General features: G+C 39.3%; 1 protein-coding gene across 2 annotated transcripts in view; it reads right to left on the reverse strand.

The window, feature by feature from the left end:
- Positions 1–16,296, reverse strand: part of WWC2 (WW and C2 domain containing 2) — a 108,059-nt gene that overhangs the window by 26,882 nt on the left and 64,881 nt on the right. The window contains exons 1-7 of one of the 2 annotated variants that reach the window (XM_031048941.2): positions 16,143–16,257; positions 15,469–15,598; positions 14,908–15,054; positions 13,921–13,994; positions 9,641–9,883; positions 4,095–4,184; positions 1,688–2,301 (exon numbers count right to left, since the gene is read on the reverse strand). In XM_031048941.2, the coding sequence (XP_030904801.1) occupies positions 1,688–2,301; positions 4,095–4,184; positions 9,641–9,883; positions 13,921–13,994; positions 14,908–15,054; positions 15,469–15,585 (1,285 nt within the window). In that variant the 5' untranslated portion in view covers positions 15,586–15,598; positions 16,143–16,257. Of the gene's footprint in view, positions 1–1,687; positions 2,302–4,094; positions 4,185–9,640; positions 9,884–13,920; positions 13,995–14,907; positions 15,055–15,468; positions 15,599–16,142; positions 16,258–16,296 lie in introns of those variants that run through there. The other variant, XM_031048939.2, reaches the window with a different exon arrangement.

The following is a 16,296-nucleotide window of genomic DNA, read 5'->3' on the forward strand; positions in this document are numbered from 1 at the left end:
AGAAATTACTTTTTCCCCCCATCTTTTATAATATTGCTCTACAGCAAAGTTACTACTGTGTGCCACAATACTGAAAAGACAAAGGACAAAATTGCCCCCACCCCTTCCATGTTTTTCCATTTTGCATTTCCCAGGTTCAGACCATTGGGACATCAGTCAGTTTCTTTCTTCCCTTTCTGCACAGTTGAGCCAGGAAGGTGACAACAGGGGTTGCCTAGTTTGTACTATGTATACTGTTACATTTCTCTGGTGGTCCCACATTGCTCTGGTCCATACTGAAATAACTACAGTAATGCAGTAAGCTAACCTCATTAGCCAACAGATGTTACAACAATTCCATGATAGATATATATATAAAATACAGAAATATTTCTCATGAAAATTCATGTCTTATCAGTATGTCCAGATACTTTTACTAAAAGCTGGCATAAGGGTTCAAGCTTGGCAACAAATCTGGACAATGCACTCCCTAGAACTAGGCTGTATTTATTCCAAGAAATCCAAACTCCTTGGCTGCTTCACTGGCAGCTCCAGCCCAGAAACGTAGAGCTGGGAATGCTGGGTGCTGATCAGGTTTCAAACAGGGCTGCCAGTGCTCAGCACTAGTGGAAATCTCGCTCCCTCAGTTCTTCCTTGGGAAAATGGAGCCACTTCATAACAAACACAGGAATGGTTTGTAACGTACTTAAAGACAATGACATGATAAATGCGCAGAGAAAGCACCACATACTGTCAACCCCAACAGAAGGCAGCAAAGACTGAGGACAAGCCACCAGTTCTTGACAACTGGGATTCTTGAAGTTCTAACTCTGCCAAAGGCTTTGAAAATACAGATGATTAAATATGTTGCACTGCTTGTACTGCAGACTTGAGGTGAGATTCATTACAGCCATCTCGAAACTAACTAGTTACTAAGGATACCTCAGTAGCTAACAGGGTCATTCATCCCATCTTGGTTAAAGGGAAGTATGTTTTAGGATGAGATTACATCCTTTTGGAAGTTACCCACAGACTGCAGGGCGAAGCCGATACTAGGCCTAGGAGCTCTGCTCTAACTCACATGGATAAAAAGCTAAAAGCTATGAAAGCCATATTAAAAATGGGAAGAGTCTCACCATACAGGGCACGTGGTCACTTGTTTTTCCTCAGCTCACAGCTCATAGAAACAATGACCTGCTGATCTTTCAGTGACAGCAGGTTCAAATAACTAGGTACACACACATAAAAATTCTAACTCTTAGGTCCAGAAATCTTTGTCACAGAGGATGTCAGTTTGTAACTTCTTCAGTGAGAAAAAAAGCATCCGATTTCACATTAGCAAAACCCAGCAGAGGGTATTTTTGCTCTACCCCCATTCATCCTGACAATACCTAGGAACACTGTGCATCCTCTGTTTTCAAGATCCAGCTTCAGGGTTTTCTGCTATTTTTTTCATGACAGAATCTGCAATACAAGAACTTTCCTTCTGAGACAGCTACTGAAAAACGTAGAGGAAATCAGACTGATTGTAGCAATCTGCACCCAAAGCTAGACATTATGAAGATCCCTCAGAACTACTGACTGCCCATCATGGCAAATGTGTGCTAACAAGACACTCTTCAGTGACATGAGGTACCTCCCCATTCAAGGGCCAGCTGTTTCAAAATTTTCATGTTACATATACATTTGGCATTAGGCTTTTTATTACCTGAACTTCCTCCATGTAGAGAAGGCAGAGGCTGCCTAATGCTTTCATTAAGGTCTTTATCATCTGTAGGAATCTGAGATCCCAATCTGGCTTCAGAGTCCAGTAATATTTGGTTCTCACAGAGACTAATGCCTGCAAAATCACCCGAAAGGTCAGAGTCTTCAAAGTCCGCAGTGAGGTGATGCAGAGGGGAATTCTGAGCTGACACGGAAAATGCAGCTTCTAAAACCAGTGGGGAGCCTGGAGGGGACAAGGAGGACAGTGAGGATCTGGAAGACAGCGATGCCACAGATTTAGGAGGTTCAGTCAGTTTGGGATGGTCTGCAGCAGCAGGAGAGTCACTGTAACCCAGTCTCCCATGGGAACTGACCACTTCATTTTCATGAATAGTAGTGATAGACCCCAAAGGAATGTAACCACTTTTTTCTTGCAATATGAAGTCAAGTTTATACTGATAGTCCAAATCTGTTATTTGATCGCCTTGGTTATAGTAGAGTTCTGTGGAGCTGAGTGAGTTTAGCGACCCTCTGCTTGACGTGTTCAGAGATCCCCGGCTGGATGCCAGAGATCCCAAGCTGCTCCCTGAAGACACAGACAACGTACTAGCTGAGAGGCTGTGAAGAAAGCACAAACATGGACACTGACGTTACTAAAGTCAACCAGCACAAAATGGAACAAGGAGAGGTAACAATGACTGGAGCTTCTGTGTAACTGCTTGCAATTGAATGCTGCTCAGGGCATTATGGTTTTTAAGCAGCCATACTTGGCTTAGATCAGTGTGCCCAATCTGCACGCTATCAGAGCAATTTGTCCAGCTTATGGCAAGTTGCCAAAGCCCCTTTTTCTCTACAGAAGGCTGCAGGTTTGACAAACTGGTCCAGCAGTAACCGCAGCCTTCTCAGCTGTGACATTCACTCAAAGACCTGCTCAGTTCTGGTGTGGGTGCTCATGGGGTCAATGTGGCAGGAAAGGGATCCCCAGGAAGGAGGTTATGACAACAAAGGAGTGCTGCCACCTCTAGAGCAATTTATGCAGCCTGCTCTCTGCCCAAGCACCTGAGGAAGGTGGCAGCTAAAACGAGACAACTTACAGGAGAACTGCTTCACATATATAATACAACACACACCCTACACATACAGCAAATCCAACTACATAAGCGTGGCAAAGGCTATAGGCCATAACATGCAGTCTTCTCCTGTTAATAACAGAAAATAAGGAGCCTTGCCAGGCCAGAGAAACTGTGTGTCACTTCATTGGCTCAGTAGGACTCTGCTGGCAAATAATGTCAGGAAAAATAATGCAAGGCAGCCCCTTCTAAACACTTTAAAGATGTTCACCGAACAGTAACAGAGATAGCGACTTAAAATATTTTGCCTCTGGGCTAGAAAACAGCACAAAGAGACTCCCCAGTGTCCAAACAGGAGCACAAAATACTTAAAAAAAATAAATATTTAAAATACTCTTTCCATAACTAGTCACCAATCAAAATGTAATTGATGTGCTCTGGCCGAGATGTCTGAAATAGCTAAGCTAGCCTAGATGCCAGAAATAGGATGGTACGGCTTATTGGGAGAGGACCTTTTCCTCTTAATGCCCCAGGTTGATTTCTAAGAAAATACATTAATTACTGCAGTGTCCAATTGGTGTATCCCACTGGGATTTGCAAGAAAATTCAGGATTTCCTAAATAAATGTAACAGGCACATAGTTTGGTAGCCCAGGGTAACAGTCCAGAAGTGAGAGAAACTCTGCTCAGACTAGTTGTATACATCTTTAAAGCTTCCCATGAGGGCAATGAGTTTGAGTTCATAGTTGCTGTAACCAATCACATTTTTGTTATCACTATGAATTTTGTAAACCCAAGGTCAGATTTTCAATCAATAACTGTCAGGGAAAAAAAAAATCCTGCTGAGGATACATTTCTGCCTACAGAAAGTGTAAGTCAGTGTTGAAGAACAAAACCAGAATCAATTATTCACATATTTACATGCACACAAGTACTCATTAAGTCTCTTCAGTTATTACACAGAATAAAGGATACAGTTCTAATAATTTATTTTAGACAGAACTCTGAGAAAGCATTTGGTCTCCTCAATAACAGAATTTTGAAGATACAACCAATTAGACAATTCCTGATTTATTTACACTGAAGCAAAATAACATCTGCCTGCTTAATTATGGAGGCTGTGCAACAAATCCATTCACCTAGTCTGGAGTGCTTACTGAAATGATAAAGGTATGTAAGGTTTGCATGGTGGCAAAATGCTTGAAGCTCTTACGTTTGCATTTTCTTAAACAAATTTTGTTCAGCCTCCAGCTAAGACAAAAACCTAAGAACGAAGTTGAGGCATCCAGGTCCACTAGATTGTTGCTCTAAAGAGGTTTAACATCAGGCAGTATGGGCTCACCTCCTAAGTTGTGAATGCAAATAGGTAGTTAACTTTGTAGTTTCTTCAAGTTTCTGTACCAGCTCTTTTCTTCTCTCCTCCAATTTCAATCTGGAAAGAGAGTAAACACAGGTAAGCATTGCAAAATAATCTGGACACTAAAATATTTTACAGATAAGACAGAAACAAAGTGAAGGTCCCCCATGTTTTCATCTGGTTGCCAACTACTAAAATCCAAGACTGTGTTAGCTCTCAGTCCTATTGTAAAACTCTAACCACTCCAGCAGAGTGACTTAACCTGCAGTATACTAAGCACTGTAACGAACCTGCTGAGTGTGCAAGCAAGCAGAATGTTGGTACATTCACATTGTACCAAGGGGAATGTGCACCCAATAAAAGAGTAACAGATGAGCACTGGGAAAATAGCTGCAACTTCAGGAAAATAAGATCTGCACTAACAGAGTTTTAAAAGCCAGGCTGTAGGCTGGCTCCTCACTTCATACAGTTTCAGAAAAAAAACCCAGAGGAGCACTAATACCAATATTAGCCCTGATGATGCAAGAGCTTGAGGTAGCACTGCAGAAATTTACAAATGAAGCACTCCATTTGATTTCAGAGTCTTCCTATAGAGACAGTAAATCAAAGCAGCATTCAAGTGCAAGGTTCTGAGATGATAAGACCACATCTCCAGGTGAGACCCCACATGCAGTACTGCATTCAGCTCTGGGGCCCTCAACACAAGAGCTATGCTGAACTGCTCAAGCGAGTCCACAGGAGGTCATGAAGATGTTCAGAGGGCTGAAGCACCTCTGCTCTGGAGACAGGCTGAGAGAGTTGGGCTTGTTCAGCCTGGAGAAAAGGCGGCTCTGAGGAGACTTTAGAGCAGCTTCCAGTACCTAAAGGGTGCCTACAGGAAATCTGGAGAGGGACCTTTTACAAAGGCATGTAGTGACAGAACAAGGGAGAATGGCTTTAAACTGAAGGAGAGGAGATTTAGATTAGATATTAGAAAAAAATTCTTTACTGTGAGAGTGGTGCAACAGGTTGCCCAGAGAGGCTGTGGATGTCCCGTCCCTAGCAGTGTTCAAGGCCAGGTTGGCACAGGGCTTGGAGCAACCTGGTCTAGCAGAAAGTGTCCATGACATGGTGGTGGGAGTTAGAACTAGATGATCTTTAAGGTCCCTTCCAACCCAAACCATTCTATGATTCACTCTATGATATAGGAGTCCTTGGCAAAGATTTCTACATTCCCAACAGCTCTGTCACCACCTCAGAGGCACACAGCATTGTGATGCTTAGTATCAAGGTTCACCTTTATAAAAAAGCAGGATTTATTGACCATTACCCAGAGCAGCTAAACCCACAAATGATGGAATTTCCCATTCCTTTTAGCTGGCTGCTAGCAGGAAGGATTCACTAATTTTTACAGTGATTGTTTCTTCTTATAATTCCCTTTTATCACTCCATTTACAACACCAAATAAATTGCTTTCCCCCAGTGGATTCACCTAAAACTCTCCTGTAGTTGTGGATTAGTCCATTCTCCTCTAGCCCTTGCTCAGTCAACTGATACATGTCACAAGTTCTCAAGCAACTAATCTGAGAGACAAGAAACTACATCCCCTCTTTAAGAAAAAACCCAAGTTGCTGTCCATTCTTAGAAACCATTCCTTTGGCTTTCCTGGCATCTCAAGGATGTGTAAATTAAAATTCAGATACAGAGAACACTTCAAAGAACAAAACCCAAAAATCAACCATTGCTTTCTTATGCAAAGTGAATGAAATACTTGAGAGTTCCCAGAATTCACTCTCTTTGAGTGTCAGATACCAGTAAAAAGACATTAAGTCCTCAATTCAGCAAAGCATGAAAAGCACTTGCTTACACCCATGCTTATTCAGCCAGCGAATCTGGGTTATGCAAAGGTGAACAAGTTACCCCGAGGTCAGCTAGGGTGCGAACTTCCACTCCACTGCCTACACTGCGTGTGCTCTTACACTGCAATAATGTGTTCATCTGCCAGTACCTGCTAGGGCTGTTAAAAGCATACACGGTGTTTCATTCTTTGCTTGGGAGGGCATACACAGGGGTTTCCAAACCAAGAATTACGCTATTGGATACTCTCTCCTACCATTTTACTATTTATCAGTGCCTTGCATCTTCTTTTAAAGCCTAATCTATCCTGCTTTTCCCAAGCAAGAGTGCTCTTCAGTAGCTTTTTAGTGGATTTTCAATACTGAAATATCATTTCTATCTTCCAGGAAGAAGCACGAAAATTGCTTTACATGTTCAACTACTAATGGATAAAGGCAAGTAAGAAAACTAAAAGCTTAGGAACTTTTCTGAATGGAGCCCTCAAAACCTATCGTTTTTCCATTGAATTTGTACTATTAAACTAAAAGGTTTGATTTTTTTTTTGTTTGGGGTTTATCTATTTATTTTTTCTTTTCCTCCAAAGCAGAAGCAAAAGTTTATTTCCCCTTATTATCCTGAGGAGTGTGATAAAACATATTTTATCCCATATAGTTCAGCTCCAGAAAAAACTCCTTCCTGGGTGTAGTTTGATCTACTAGTAATTAAAGAGAAGTAGTATTAATACCTGTAGGTAAATTTCACAAAGGTGTTAGTCACACGTCACAAACACAAGCTGGATGAGGAAATCACTCATGGAAGTTCCAAGACACACAACGAATAATCTTGTATTTCACAACAAATTGAGATTCAAGGAATTACTTTTTTGTTTTTAACCTACATTAGTCAAAACTGCGGCATACCACCCCCCCAAACAACCAAAGCCAACAAACCACCCTTCAAAACTTTTAAACAATGATCTTCCCTCTTTGCAGCATAAGCAGGAACTTTAATATCACCCAAACCATGTAAATACCTGAATAACCATCATGTTACCTATTCTGACACAGGCCTCTCTCAATTTCTCCTCTTTGCATCCCTCCTACCTAAATTAACCTATTACTCATTGTGGGAGCAAGGCATTTTTCTCCAGTTTTCATCTTAAATTGTAACATTGCTGTGAGGGACTCAGAATCTTAAGAAAATACATTAAAAAGGTGAAGAGCAGGTACTTCAACTTTAAATGCAAACTTATGTGTATATGCTTATGACAGGCACAAGAACAGGGGCTAGTTTTGCAGAAAATAACACAATCAAGTAGTTATATCACACATCTTCTTAAATGCCTGTGATTACTTAGAAGATTTTGCCAAGGACTGAAGCATAACAGAATCCCCCTGACATGAGGGAACCCAGAGGCAAGCAAGTAGTAAGTTTTCCACAATCTTGTTATTTCTATTTAGTTACCGGCAGGTTTCTTAAAGCAGTCAGAGTATACACTGTCTCTGGTTTTCCTAAGCTGGTATGTTATGATCTACATCCTCCTTCTCTAAACTGATTCTGCGTACATCTACCAGTGGCAATTCCAGCATCCTGCTCCAAAATAACCCCAGGCAATGATCTAATGCTTTTGTTTTAAGTCAAAGCAAGTCTTCTGTTCCTTCCCCCGAAGGAAAAAAAAAGAAAATAAAAAGAAACAAATCCCAACCCCAACTCAGACAACCATTGTCACATCACGCTCTGTCTGACACATTCCATAGCTTCTTACACTGTTGCTTCATTATCAAATTCATTATCCACTGAAAACACTGGATATATTGAACACTGTAAACTTAAGTCATTCATGAAACCTCATGAAAGAAAACATTAATGCAACAACAGTGCAGCACTTAGAAGATGGTGTGGTTCCTCCACTGATAATGGAGAGAAGAACCTTCCTCATCTCCAAGAAACAAAATGCTGATGGCTGACCTGACACAATTAAATGTATCTTTTTCTCCAATTAACAGTTCAGGAAAAGTTTCAGCATCTGAGTCCTACAAAATGAAGATTTTCTTCATGTTCATAGCAGACACACCAGAAATAATCCTCAAAACAACATGGTATAAAAGACTTGATGTGCTCTGAAGCCATCAAGGGAGACAGCTTTAATACCCTAAACAACTGCAGGTAGACATTCACTGGAATAGCAAAAAAAGGAAACCAGAAGCCACCATAAATGCCACTCAAGGGGCAGTGTATGACATCAAATTTTACAGCAACCTCAGAAAACCAAAAAAAAAAAAAAAAAAAAAAAATCCACATTTTCAGGAATAAAAATCCAAAGGAGAAAAATTTGAAGAAAATAAGAGTGGAAAAAATGTAAGCTCTAGCAACTACCTGTGTCACTACACATGGGAGAAAAAAGACTGCTGTTTCATCTCATCCTGACAATGAGAGACAACTTTACTTGCCCTTGGTACTTCTAGTTTGGCATCAGACATGTATGAGAAAATGGTCAGATGCAGGATTTTCTTTGGCACTAAACAAGCAAATTCAAACCACAAGACTAAGAAACCAGCTACCTATTTACAGCACGAGTCAAGACTTAGCTCTTACTCACAACGGCATATCAGCAAAATCTTAGACTTGCGTTACTTATTTGTGAATGTGATTTTGTTATTGATCCCTTATTCTCCATTTATTAATGGAAGTCAGAAAGCAACAGTTCCACAGTAATTCAGATACTAACAAAATGTCTCCTGTAAAAATATAGTTCTAGCAGGACATAATCTCTCTAAAACACTCCTGGATTATATACTGCAGTTTGAACTATTAGGAAGTGTATCAATATGTCTAAAAATCACATCTAATATACACATTTGTACTTCATAAACCAGTCTTCCTCACTGCTCCGCTACAGTTTAGGACCCAGCATCTAATGCCACTAATAGGAATGTCACTGTTCAGTGAAACTGGAGCAACAGCAGGTGTTTCTTAGCAGAGGGAAGTATGAAAGGCTTACAGTGCTGATTGTATTACTTCAATAAAGCATACTACGCTGATACACACAATGACATTTTGTGTTTATTGCATTTTATGTGAGCTAGAGGTGCCCATAAATTTATTTCCACTTACAGCTGATGAAGAGTCTATTTGTGACAGTCACCTTTGATTTTCTCGAACTCTGAATCTGGCTAAAACAATTTACTGTGGGAGTCGCTTCAGTTACCAGTAAGGTAGCAGCAAGTTAGTGAAGTTTTGCAGCAATTATCCTTCTCCTCTGAACTACTCCATTCCCCTCCTCTGGTTGCATTTTTGTATGTAATAAAACTCACAATGAAATGCTTCAGATGTTGCAACGATCAAGATAATCTTTGTAACCTGAGTTCAAATAGTTTACAGCTATTATCAGAAACAAGTGAATGATGTATTGCCCTCCTGCTGGTATGTTGACATTCCTCAGTTATTTAACATCTGTCACAGGCATTTTCATGCTGGTAACAAACGCAGAGCAACTGATACTGCAGAGAACATACAGGGTGTTCACATTCTCTCACAGTACAGAAGACTTCTTTGTGCTTCTGCCCAGTGGACTAATAACAAATTTAATTAAGATCTACATAGAACAGTTACTGAAGGAAAACAGCCCATCAAGGCATAGTTCAGGGTCTGCAATGAGTACAAAGGTTAGACTGCAGAAGGCAGCATTTAATATTAGAAAAAAAATAACCCCTTACCTTTCAGCAAGTGCTTGACTGGGTGTGCTTTTTACAGAGAGCAGCTCTTCTTCAAGCCTTTTCCTTTCTGCTTCTAGCTGCTCTAGCTCACCTTGAGTACGTTTGCATGGTGTAATAAACTGGAGTTCCTTTAAAAGCTCTTCTTTTTCATTGATTAACATCAGTTTTTCCTTTTCCACATCCAGTGCCCCAGGCCAAGCTTCACTATCTAGCTTAGAGAGTTCAATCTTCAAGTTAGCCATGCTAAAATAAAACAGAGCAGATTTGTCTGAGCACAGCACAACATACGAGTCCCAGGAACAAGAGAAGTGATACAGTGTTTTGAAAGCTGGCAGAATATAACAACATTTTCTGCTCAAAGCCATACATTTAGTTTTGCTTCAAAGAATGCAGACTGCACCAGAAAAACAAGGCACCTATCCAGGCCAACAGCAATATGCATATGCATTAAAAATGAGCTGCTCCTGCATTTCAGTGCCAAGTTTGTGTAGAAGTCACAACGTAAATAAAAGCTCTCTTGAAAGCGATCTGTCTGGTAATATGGTAGTGGCACTTCGCTTTACTTACTGAGTACTTACTGAGGAATACGATGGAATTCTCCTCTGCTGTTGGAGGCTGCCTTGCTCCTCACAAACAGCAGCTACCATGGTGCAAGAATATGCACCATAGCAAGATACTCACTTCAGCAGCAAGCATGAATGCAAAATTTAACAGGTAAAAGCATTGCTCTTCTATGTGATTAAAATAAAAGGTAATTGGACAGCAGCCACCTAAAGAGAAAGGACATTTTTTTACTCAAAATTCTGGTTTGTGCAACTGCTGTTCCCATTGCAGATGTCAAATCAGGGTTAAGACACCCAAGACTTGGTTCGCCATACATGTTCTGTGAACACACGCTTATAATGGAAGCAGAAACCTCCCTACATTATTATTGTACTATAGCTCAGTCTTGACCAAGACAGGTTATTTCCAGTGTTCAGCCTCCAGAATCATTCTGCCTATGGGCTCAGCAGCATAGCTTAAGAAGTGCAGGTCTTGCAATACTCACTGTCCCCTAGGAAAGTCTAAAAATTCCCATTATACATGCCACATTATCTAATAGGATTTCAGTCACTTCCAGCCTTAGCCACATCTGAACCAGCTGCGTAGCTGAAGATATGGAAGTTCTGAACTATGTAACAGCTCCTAACCTTCTGCACCTCTTTTTTGTAGGCTGGAAAAAGGCAGTTAAAGCAGAAAGATATTCCCATACAATCTAGGGCAAGAGGAACTGATCTGTTACTTTTATCTGTAACTGCCATAGTTACCCTACATCAGCTCAACAACTGATACAAGTCTGTGCAACTTCAATATTAGCAAGCACTACTTAAGGTAATGACCCATTTCATAAACACACAGAGATAATTTGGTATGTATAATCTTTCTGCAGTTCTGACAGATCTCTGGGAAAACGTTTTTCTTCTTTCCAGTTTATTTTCTGTGATTAAGAAAACTAAGAATATCATGCCCATTTTGCATCCCCAGTTTTAATTTTACAGTACATTAAGGCATTTATTTATGGGCAAAGCTAAGAATAGTTAATGATGAATCTAACTATCCCATTGCATATACTAGAAGCTGAACAACTCCTCTTCCCACCAAACCCCTGCAAGAACAAGTTTTACTCGGGGTATTTTCACACAAAAAAACCAATGTAAAATAAACAGAAATACTAGCAGTGCTACCATAACCGAACAGTGGGATGAAATGAAATTAAGCATTTCAACATATTTTGCAGCTTTCACATATATCACATATATTCCACAGCCCCTTAGAAGAGCAGTAGTCAGAAGGAAAACAACCGAGTAATTTCAGATGGATAATGAAATGTTAAGACTTTCATCTCCAGGTCACTGGTTCCAGCTAATCTTGTTGTGAAAGTACCTGCTACTGACAGCTGTTAGATGGCCTGTGGGATGCAACGGTAGTATCCAAATAGTTCCTTTGCTCCTGTGCTATAGACAACTCTCTGCTACCATAACGGACCGTTTTCAGCTGCCTCACAGGCAAAAGACTGGATGGACAAGAAAACTGAACTGGTCTCACTCTTAAGGAAGTCCTTGCGTTACAGGTCAACAAGGAATATTACCTAAATATTCATCACATCAAGACAGGATTGTAAGCACACTGTATTGGATCCTTTTGAATAAAAATTGCAAATGAACTAAGTATAGTTAACATCAACATTCCACCTCTTCAAGACATTCTGCTGGCTAAGCAACATAACATATACAACATGCAAAATTATCATTTTCAAGCAGAGAAGTTCACTTACATCATCCTCTGTTAGTTATTTTAACACAAAACAACAAAGTATTTTCATATTTCATATTTCAGAAAAGAATTAGTGATGATTACAATGGCCATACTACTTCAGGGGGATCTAATTAGATATTGAACTTTATGTGCAAATGGTATGTAACTTCATTAGTTCAGGTTATGTACACTTTATTAAGTTCATCCAGTAGTCACTGATAAAACCAATAGTGCAAACACTTTAAAGACTTTAACAGTGTCTTCAAGACATACAATTCTCTTATTTAAAGCTGAAAAGAAAATTCATTACTAGGCAGTTTTCAGACAAAACTGAGTAAATATACCAATTTAAAGGAGAGAATTTAACCTTGAAACACACTAACATATAGAACAAATATTACTACTGAAATTTTGACCCACATCCTTAGATGACTAATTTGTGAGGCAGTGAGATCTTGTGCTGCAGTACTCACACCCTGAACTGGTTTTTTTTTCTCTCTCTCTCTTTTAATTTTTCTGGTAGAAGTGGTAAACTGACTTACTGCCAGGAGTTTTTTTTTTTATCAAAAAAGTGAGATAAAACACAATGCTGGACTTCTCTGTTTTTGACTGTATCTTGATACTAAGGATAATCTGGATCAATCATGCCTGAAAAAAAAGTCATCTATCCACATCACTATCTGACAATTAAAGTTATGTACATAATGATTCTGAGCCAATATCATACATGTTCAATACTGAATAAACACAACAGCCTTAGCGCTATGATACAATCAATGCATTCATCAAAGAATTCCACCATATTCCTCAATAAGGACATAAAGAATGACTGCTGTTATCAGCAAGGATGGTAGCTACTATTCAGTATGAGGAGAGTATATATTTGAAATCAGGCAAAACAAACCCAGTTGATTGTGCAGCCTCCTGCCTTTAAAACATTATGCCTTTACTTGATACTTATAAGCTGCAAAATTATTTTCCAAGTTTTCTACTTGATCATGCAGATTAAATGACATTTTAAGCACATTTTTCATCTGGAGAAAGAGTGCTGGCTTTTATTGTACTGCCTTCATTATTTCTTTAGAGTGAAAAAATAACTTTGGGTATGGCTTAAGTTTTTAGATTTCTATTCCCTTTAAATTAGAACCTCCATAAGAAAACCTGTAATGTTTCTGAATAGCTGACACCTAATTTTGTGAAAAGTATTAGAAAAATAATACGGCATTAATTGATACATTGTTAAGAGAAAGATATTCCACACACTTTTTTTTTATAGTAGATCTTCTCCCAGTATCATGCAGCACTTCTGGTGCACCAGAAGACACGTCATTCTAACCCTGAATGTTCTGATTTCTGATGCCCATTCTTCAGTGCTGTTGCAATTCATCAAAATGGCCCTCCTTTCATGAGCAACCCCTGCAGAACTTTATTTGAAAAGCATTCCACATTCATCAGTGGAGCAGTTCCTGATTTCTTTTCTCCTCAGGTTAAACCCATTAAAAAAACCAAACTCCATAGTGATAACAAGTATGTAAGTTATGCAAAGTCCTAGGGAAAAAAGATATAATTAAGCACACTAAATCTGCACTGGAATTCTGAAGCAACTCTAAAACTGAAGAGCCTTCAGTGGCATAGTAAACTGAAAGGATGATCCCAAAGCAGCATAAAATAGGCATAAATAACCTAGTGACTCCTTTCAGTGGAAATCCACCTCGCCCTATTCCCTTAATCCTGGAACTGATATTAATTTGTCACCGTCTTTATTTTCTTTCTTAATACATTCAACCTAGCATTAAACGTAGACCTACTTTTCAAAAGTGCCAACTGCTCCTGAAAGTTTGAGCATTCTGAAGGGAAAGAAGCACGTTGCAGTGATGCCCACTTGCCTCAGGAGAGCAGCCCACTAGATGTCACTGTGAGCACAATGTTAGTACTGCAGAGGTAGCTTCGAGGCTGTATCTTAACAAAGCAGCTAACCCTATTACCTTCTTTTTGCCTCTTCATACTGAAGACTTAGTCTGACCTTCTCCGCTAAATTTGATCTACTTCTTGCTCCAACCTGTTGAAAAAAGAAACAGCCTTATTAATGGGCAAAGCTGTTAAACGAATCAACAACATCTATGCACAGGCTAGAAAAATTATGACTTAAAAGACTAAAACCACACCCACCTGCAGCCACACACTTGCTGTTAAATGCCTAGTTAGGAATCTACTCAGATGTACAAAACAGTGTACAGTCTTCTTCTGATTCAGTTCACCTATTTTTAACTCTGTATTACCAATTGTCTGTATTACATTGGGGTAAAGCAAAAGCATTTTCTAACAAGTCTCACAATGCTCACACCTAAGATTTTGATATACTTTAGAACTCAGTCAAAGACTTCAATAAATTTGCTACAAAAACATAGCTTAGCTCTTTGTTTGGAAAACCTTGTACAGTCTTTTCCTTATAACCTTAGCTCACAGAACTTCAAAGAAGGTACAAAAATAAAGCACAGATTTCTGTATATGTAAAATACAGTCAATGAAACAGAGGTTTTAATGAATTACGGAACAAGTAGTTCCAGTGACAGTTTTTTCACCTGCATGAAACGAAATCACACATTTAAATTCTGAGATCTTGTTTCTGAAAATGAAAAGTGCCTTCATGTTGAATTAAGCTTGTCAGGTGAAACATACCCTATAGGCAAATCAAAAAACACTACCTGCTTATGCTGATCTTCAATGTACTGCAACTATTTGATTAAATGAGATTGTCATAAATGCTTCATGCCAAACATGTAAGTTCATCTTCATTCAACATTTAAAGGGGGGGAAATCAGATAACTGATTCTAATTAATTCTCTCAAACCTGTGTGTGTGTGTATACACACCTATCAGCAACAGTAAACAACCATTTAATTCCAATTTCATTAACTGCAGCATTTTGATTCAATTTCTCTTTACATTTGATAAGATTGAAAAAAGCTCACCTCACCAGAAATGTCAGTCTGAGACCCTGTATCCAGAGTTTGTCTGGGAAAACACAGCTGGGAGTTTACAGAGCTGGAACTCAAGTCTGGTTCTGATGCCCTAATGGTCTGGTCAAGATTGAATTTCTCTCTGAGCTTTGCAAGACTCTGTCCAGGAAACAGAGGAGGAGGAGGTGGTGTTAAAGTTCCTTTGCACTTTATTGTGTTTAAACCAAAGGATGTTTACATGGAAGATGAAAATATTAAAATTCTGGGTTTACTTAATATTAAACTATCCTTTTAATCAAGCAGTTGGTAAGTGACACTAAGTGAGACCAACACCTGTGACAATGTAAAACTACTCATGTGGGTTTATGTGTCTCAGTTTTTATTCTCTGACTGAGTGGTTTTTTGAACTAGAAATGTCACAGGCTTCACTCTGAAAATTCATTTTATTACTAGTATGGCTCAAAGGACTTTGAGAATCCTTTGAGAAGTATAAATTGCAAAGTATTTATCATCAGGAAAGTGAGTCATGTTAAACCAAATCCACACAAAACTTACATCAGCCATTCAAAATACCTTCATTAAATCTTGTTTTTCTCTCTCCCCTGAGCTTATAGCCTTTCTGATGGACTTCAGTTCACTCAGGATGGCTTTGGCCTCACACAGTTCATACCCACTCTGGCCTCCAGACATTTTTTGGTCAATTCTGTGGAAAGAGAGAATATTAATAGCAGATATAGAAAGTAATACTAACATCTCTACTGTTCTGCTTCAGGCAGAAGCATAGTTAGAGAACAGAAGTGAAGGAGATAAAAGACACCATTTCCTGTAACAGACACGCAAAGAGGAAAAAGGACATTGAAGTCTCCACTAAAATACTTAATCCTTGGCAAAAATGTCAAGCTATCTAACAAAGACACAAAGCCCAGTGAACAGCTTTTGCTGACATCAGATATTCAAGGGAAAAATACCTCTGTTGGCTTTAAAACTACCTCAGCTAAAATACTGGGGCCTTACTCAACAAGCAATTCTAATTAATCTAGTCTCAAAGACATAAGGGGCACAGAGCACTGAAAACTCCCATACATGCTACCGGGAGCATAGCATTATTGCTGACAATGCTGTCAAAATGTCCATCCCCATCATAACTCTCTGCAGAACAGAAATAGCTTTTGGGTACACTTTTCATACTACTAACTGTGATCCTTACAGAAGCAGAATTTTTAGTAGCAGTATTCCTCTATCCATACCTACACCACGACAGGGCAGACAGGCAAGCTTCTTGTCACTAATCAGCCTTGCAGAACAGAAATGTAACCAGCACCATTCTTCTCTCAGCTTCCCTCTCGTTCACCCTAATCCTAGGCATTAACTGTCTGGAACAGCTGTCCTACTCAGCCAGTC

Source organism: Melopsittacus undulatus, chromosome 7, assembly GCF_012275295.1.
Source record: "Melopsittacus undulatus isolate bMelUnd1 chromosome 7, bMelUnd1.mat.Z, whole genome shotgun sequence".
NCBI classification, from domain to species: Eukaryota; Metazoa; Chordata; class Aves; order Psittaciformes; family Psittaculidae; genus Melopsittacus; species Melopsittacus undulatus.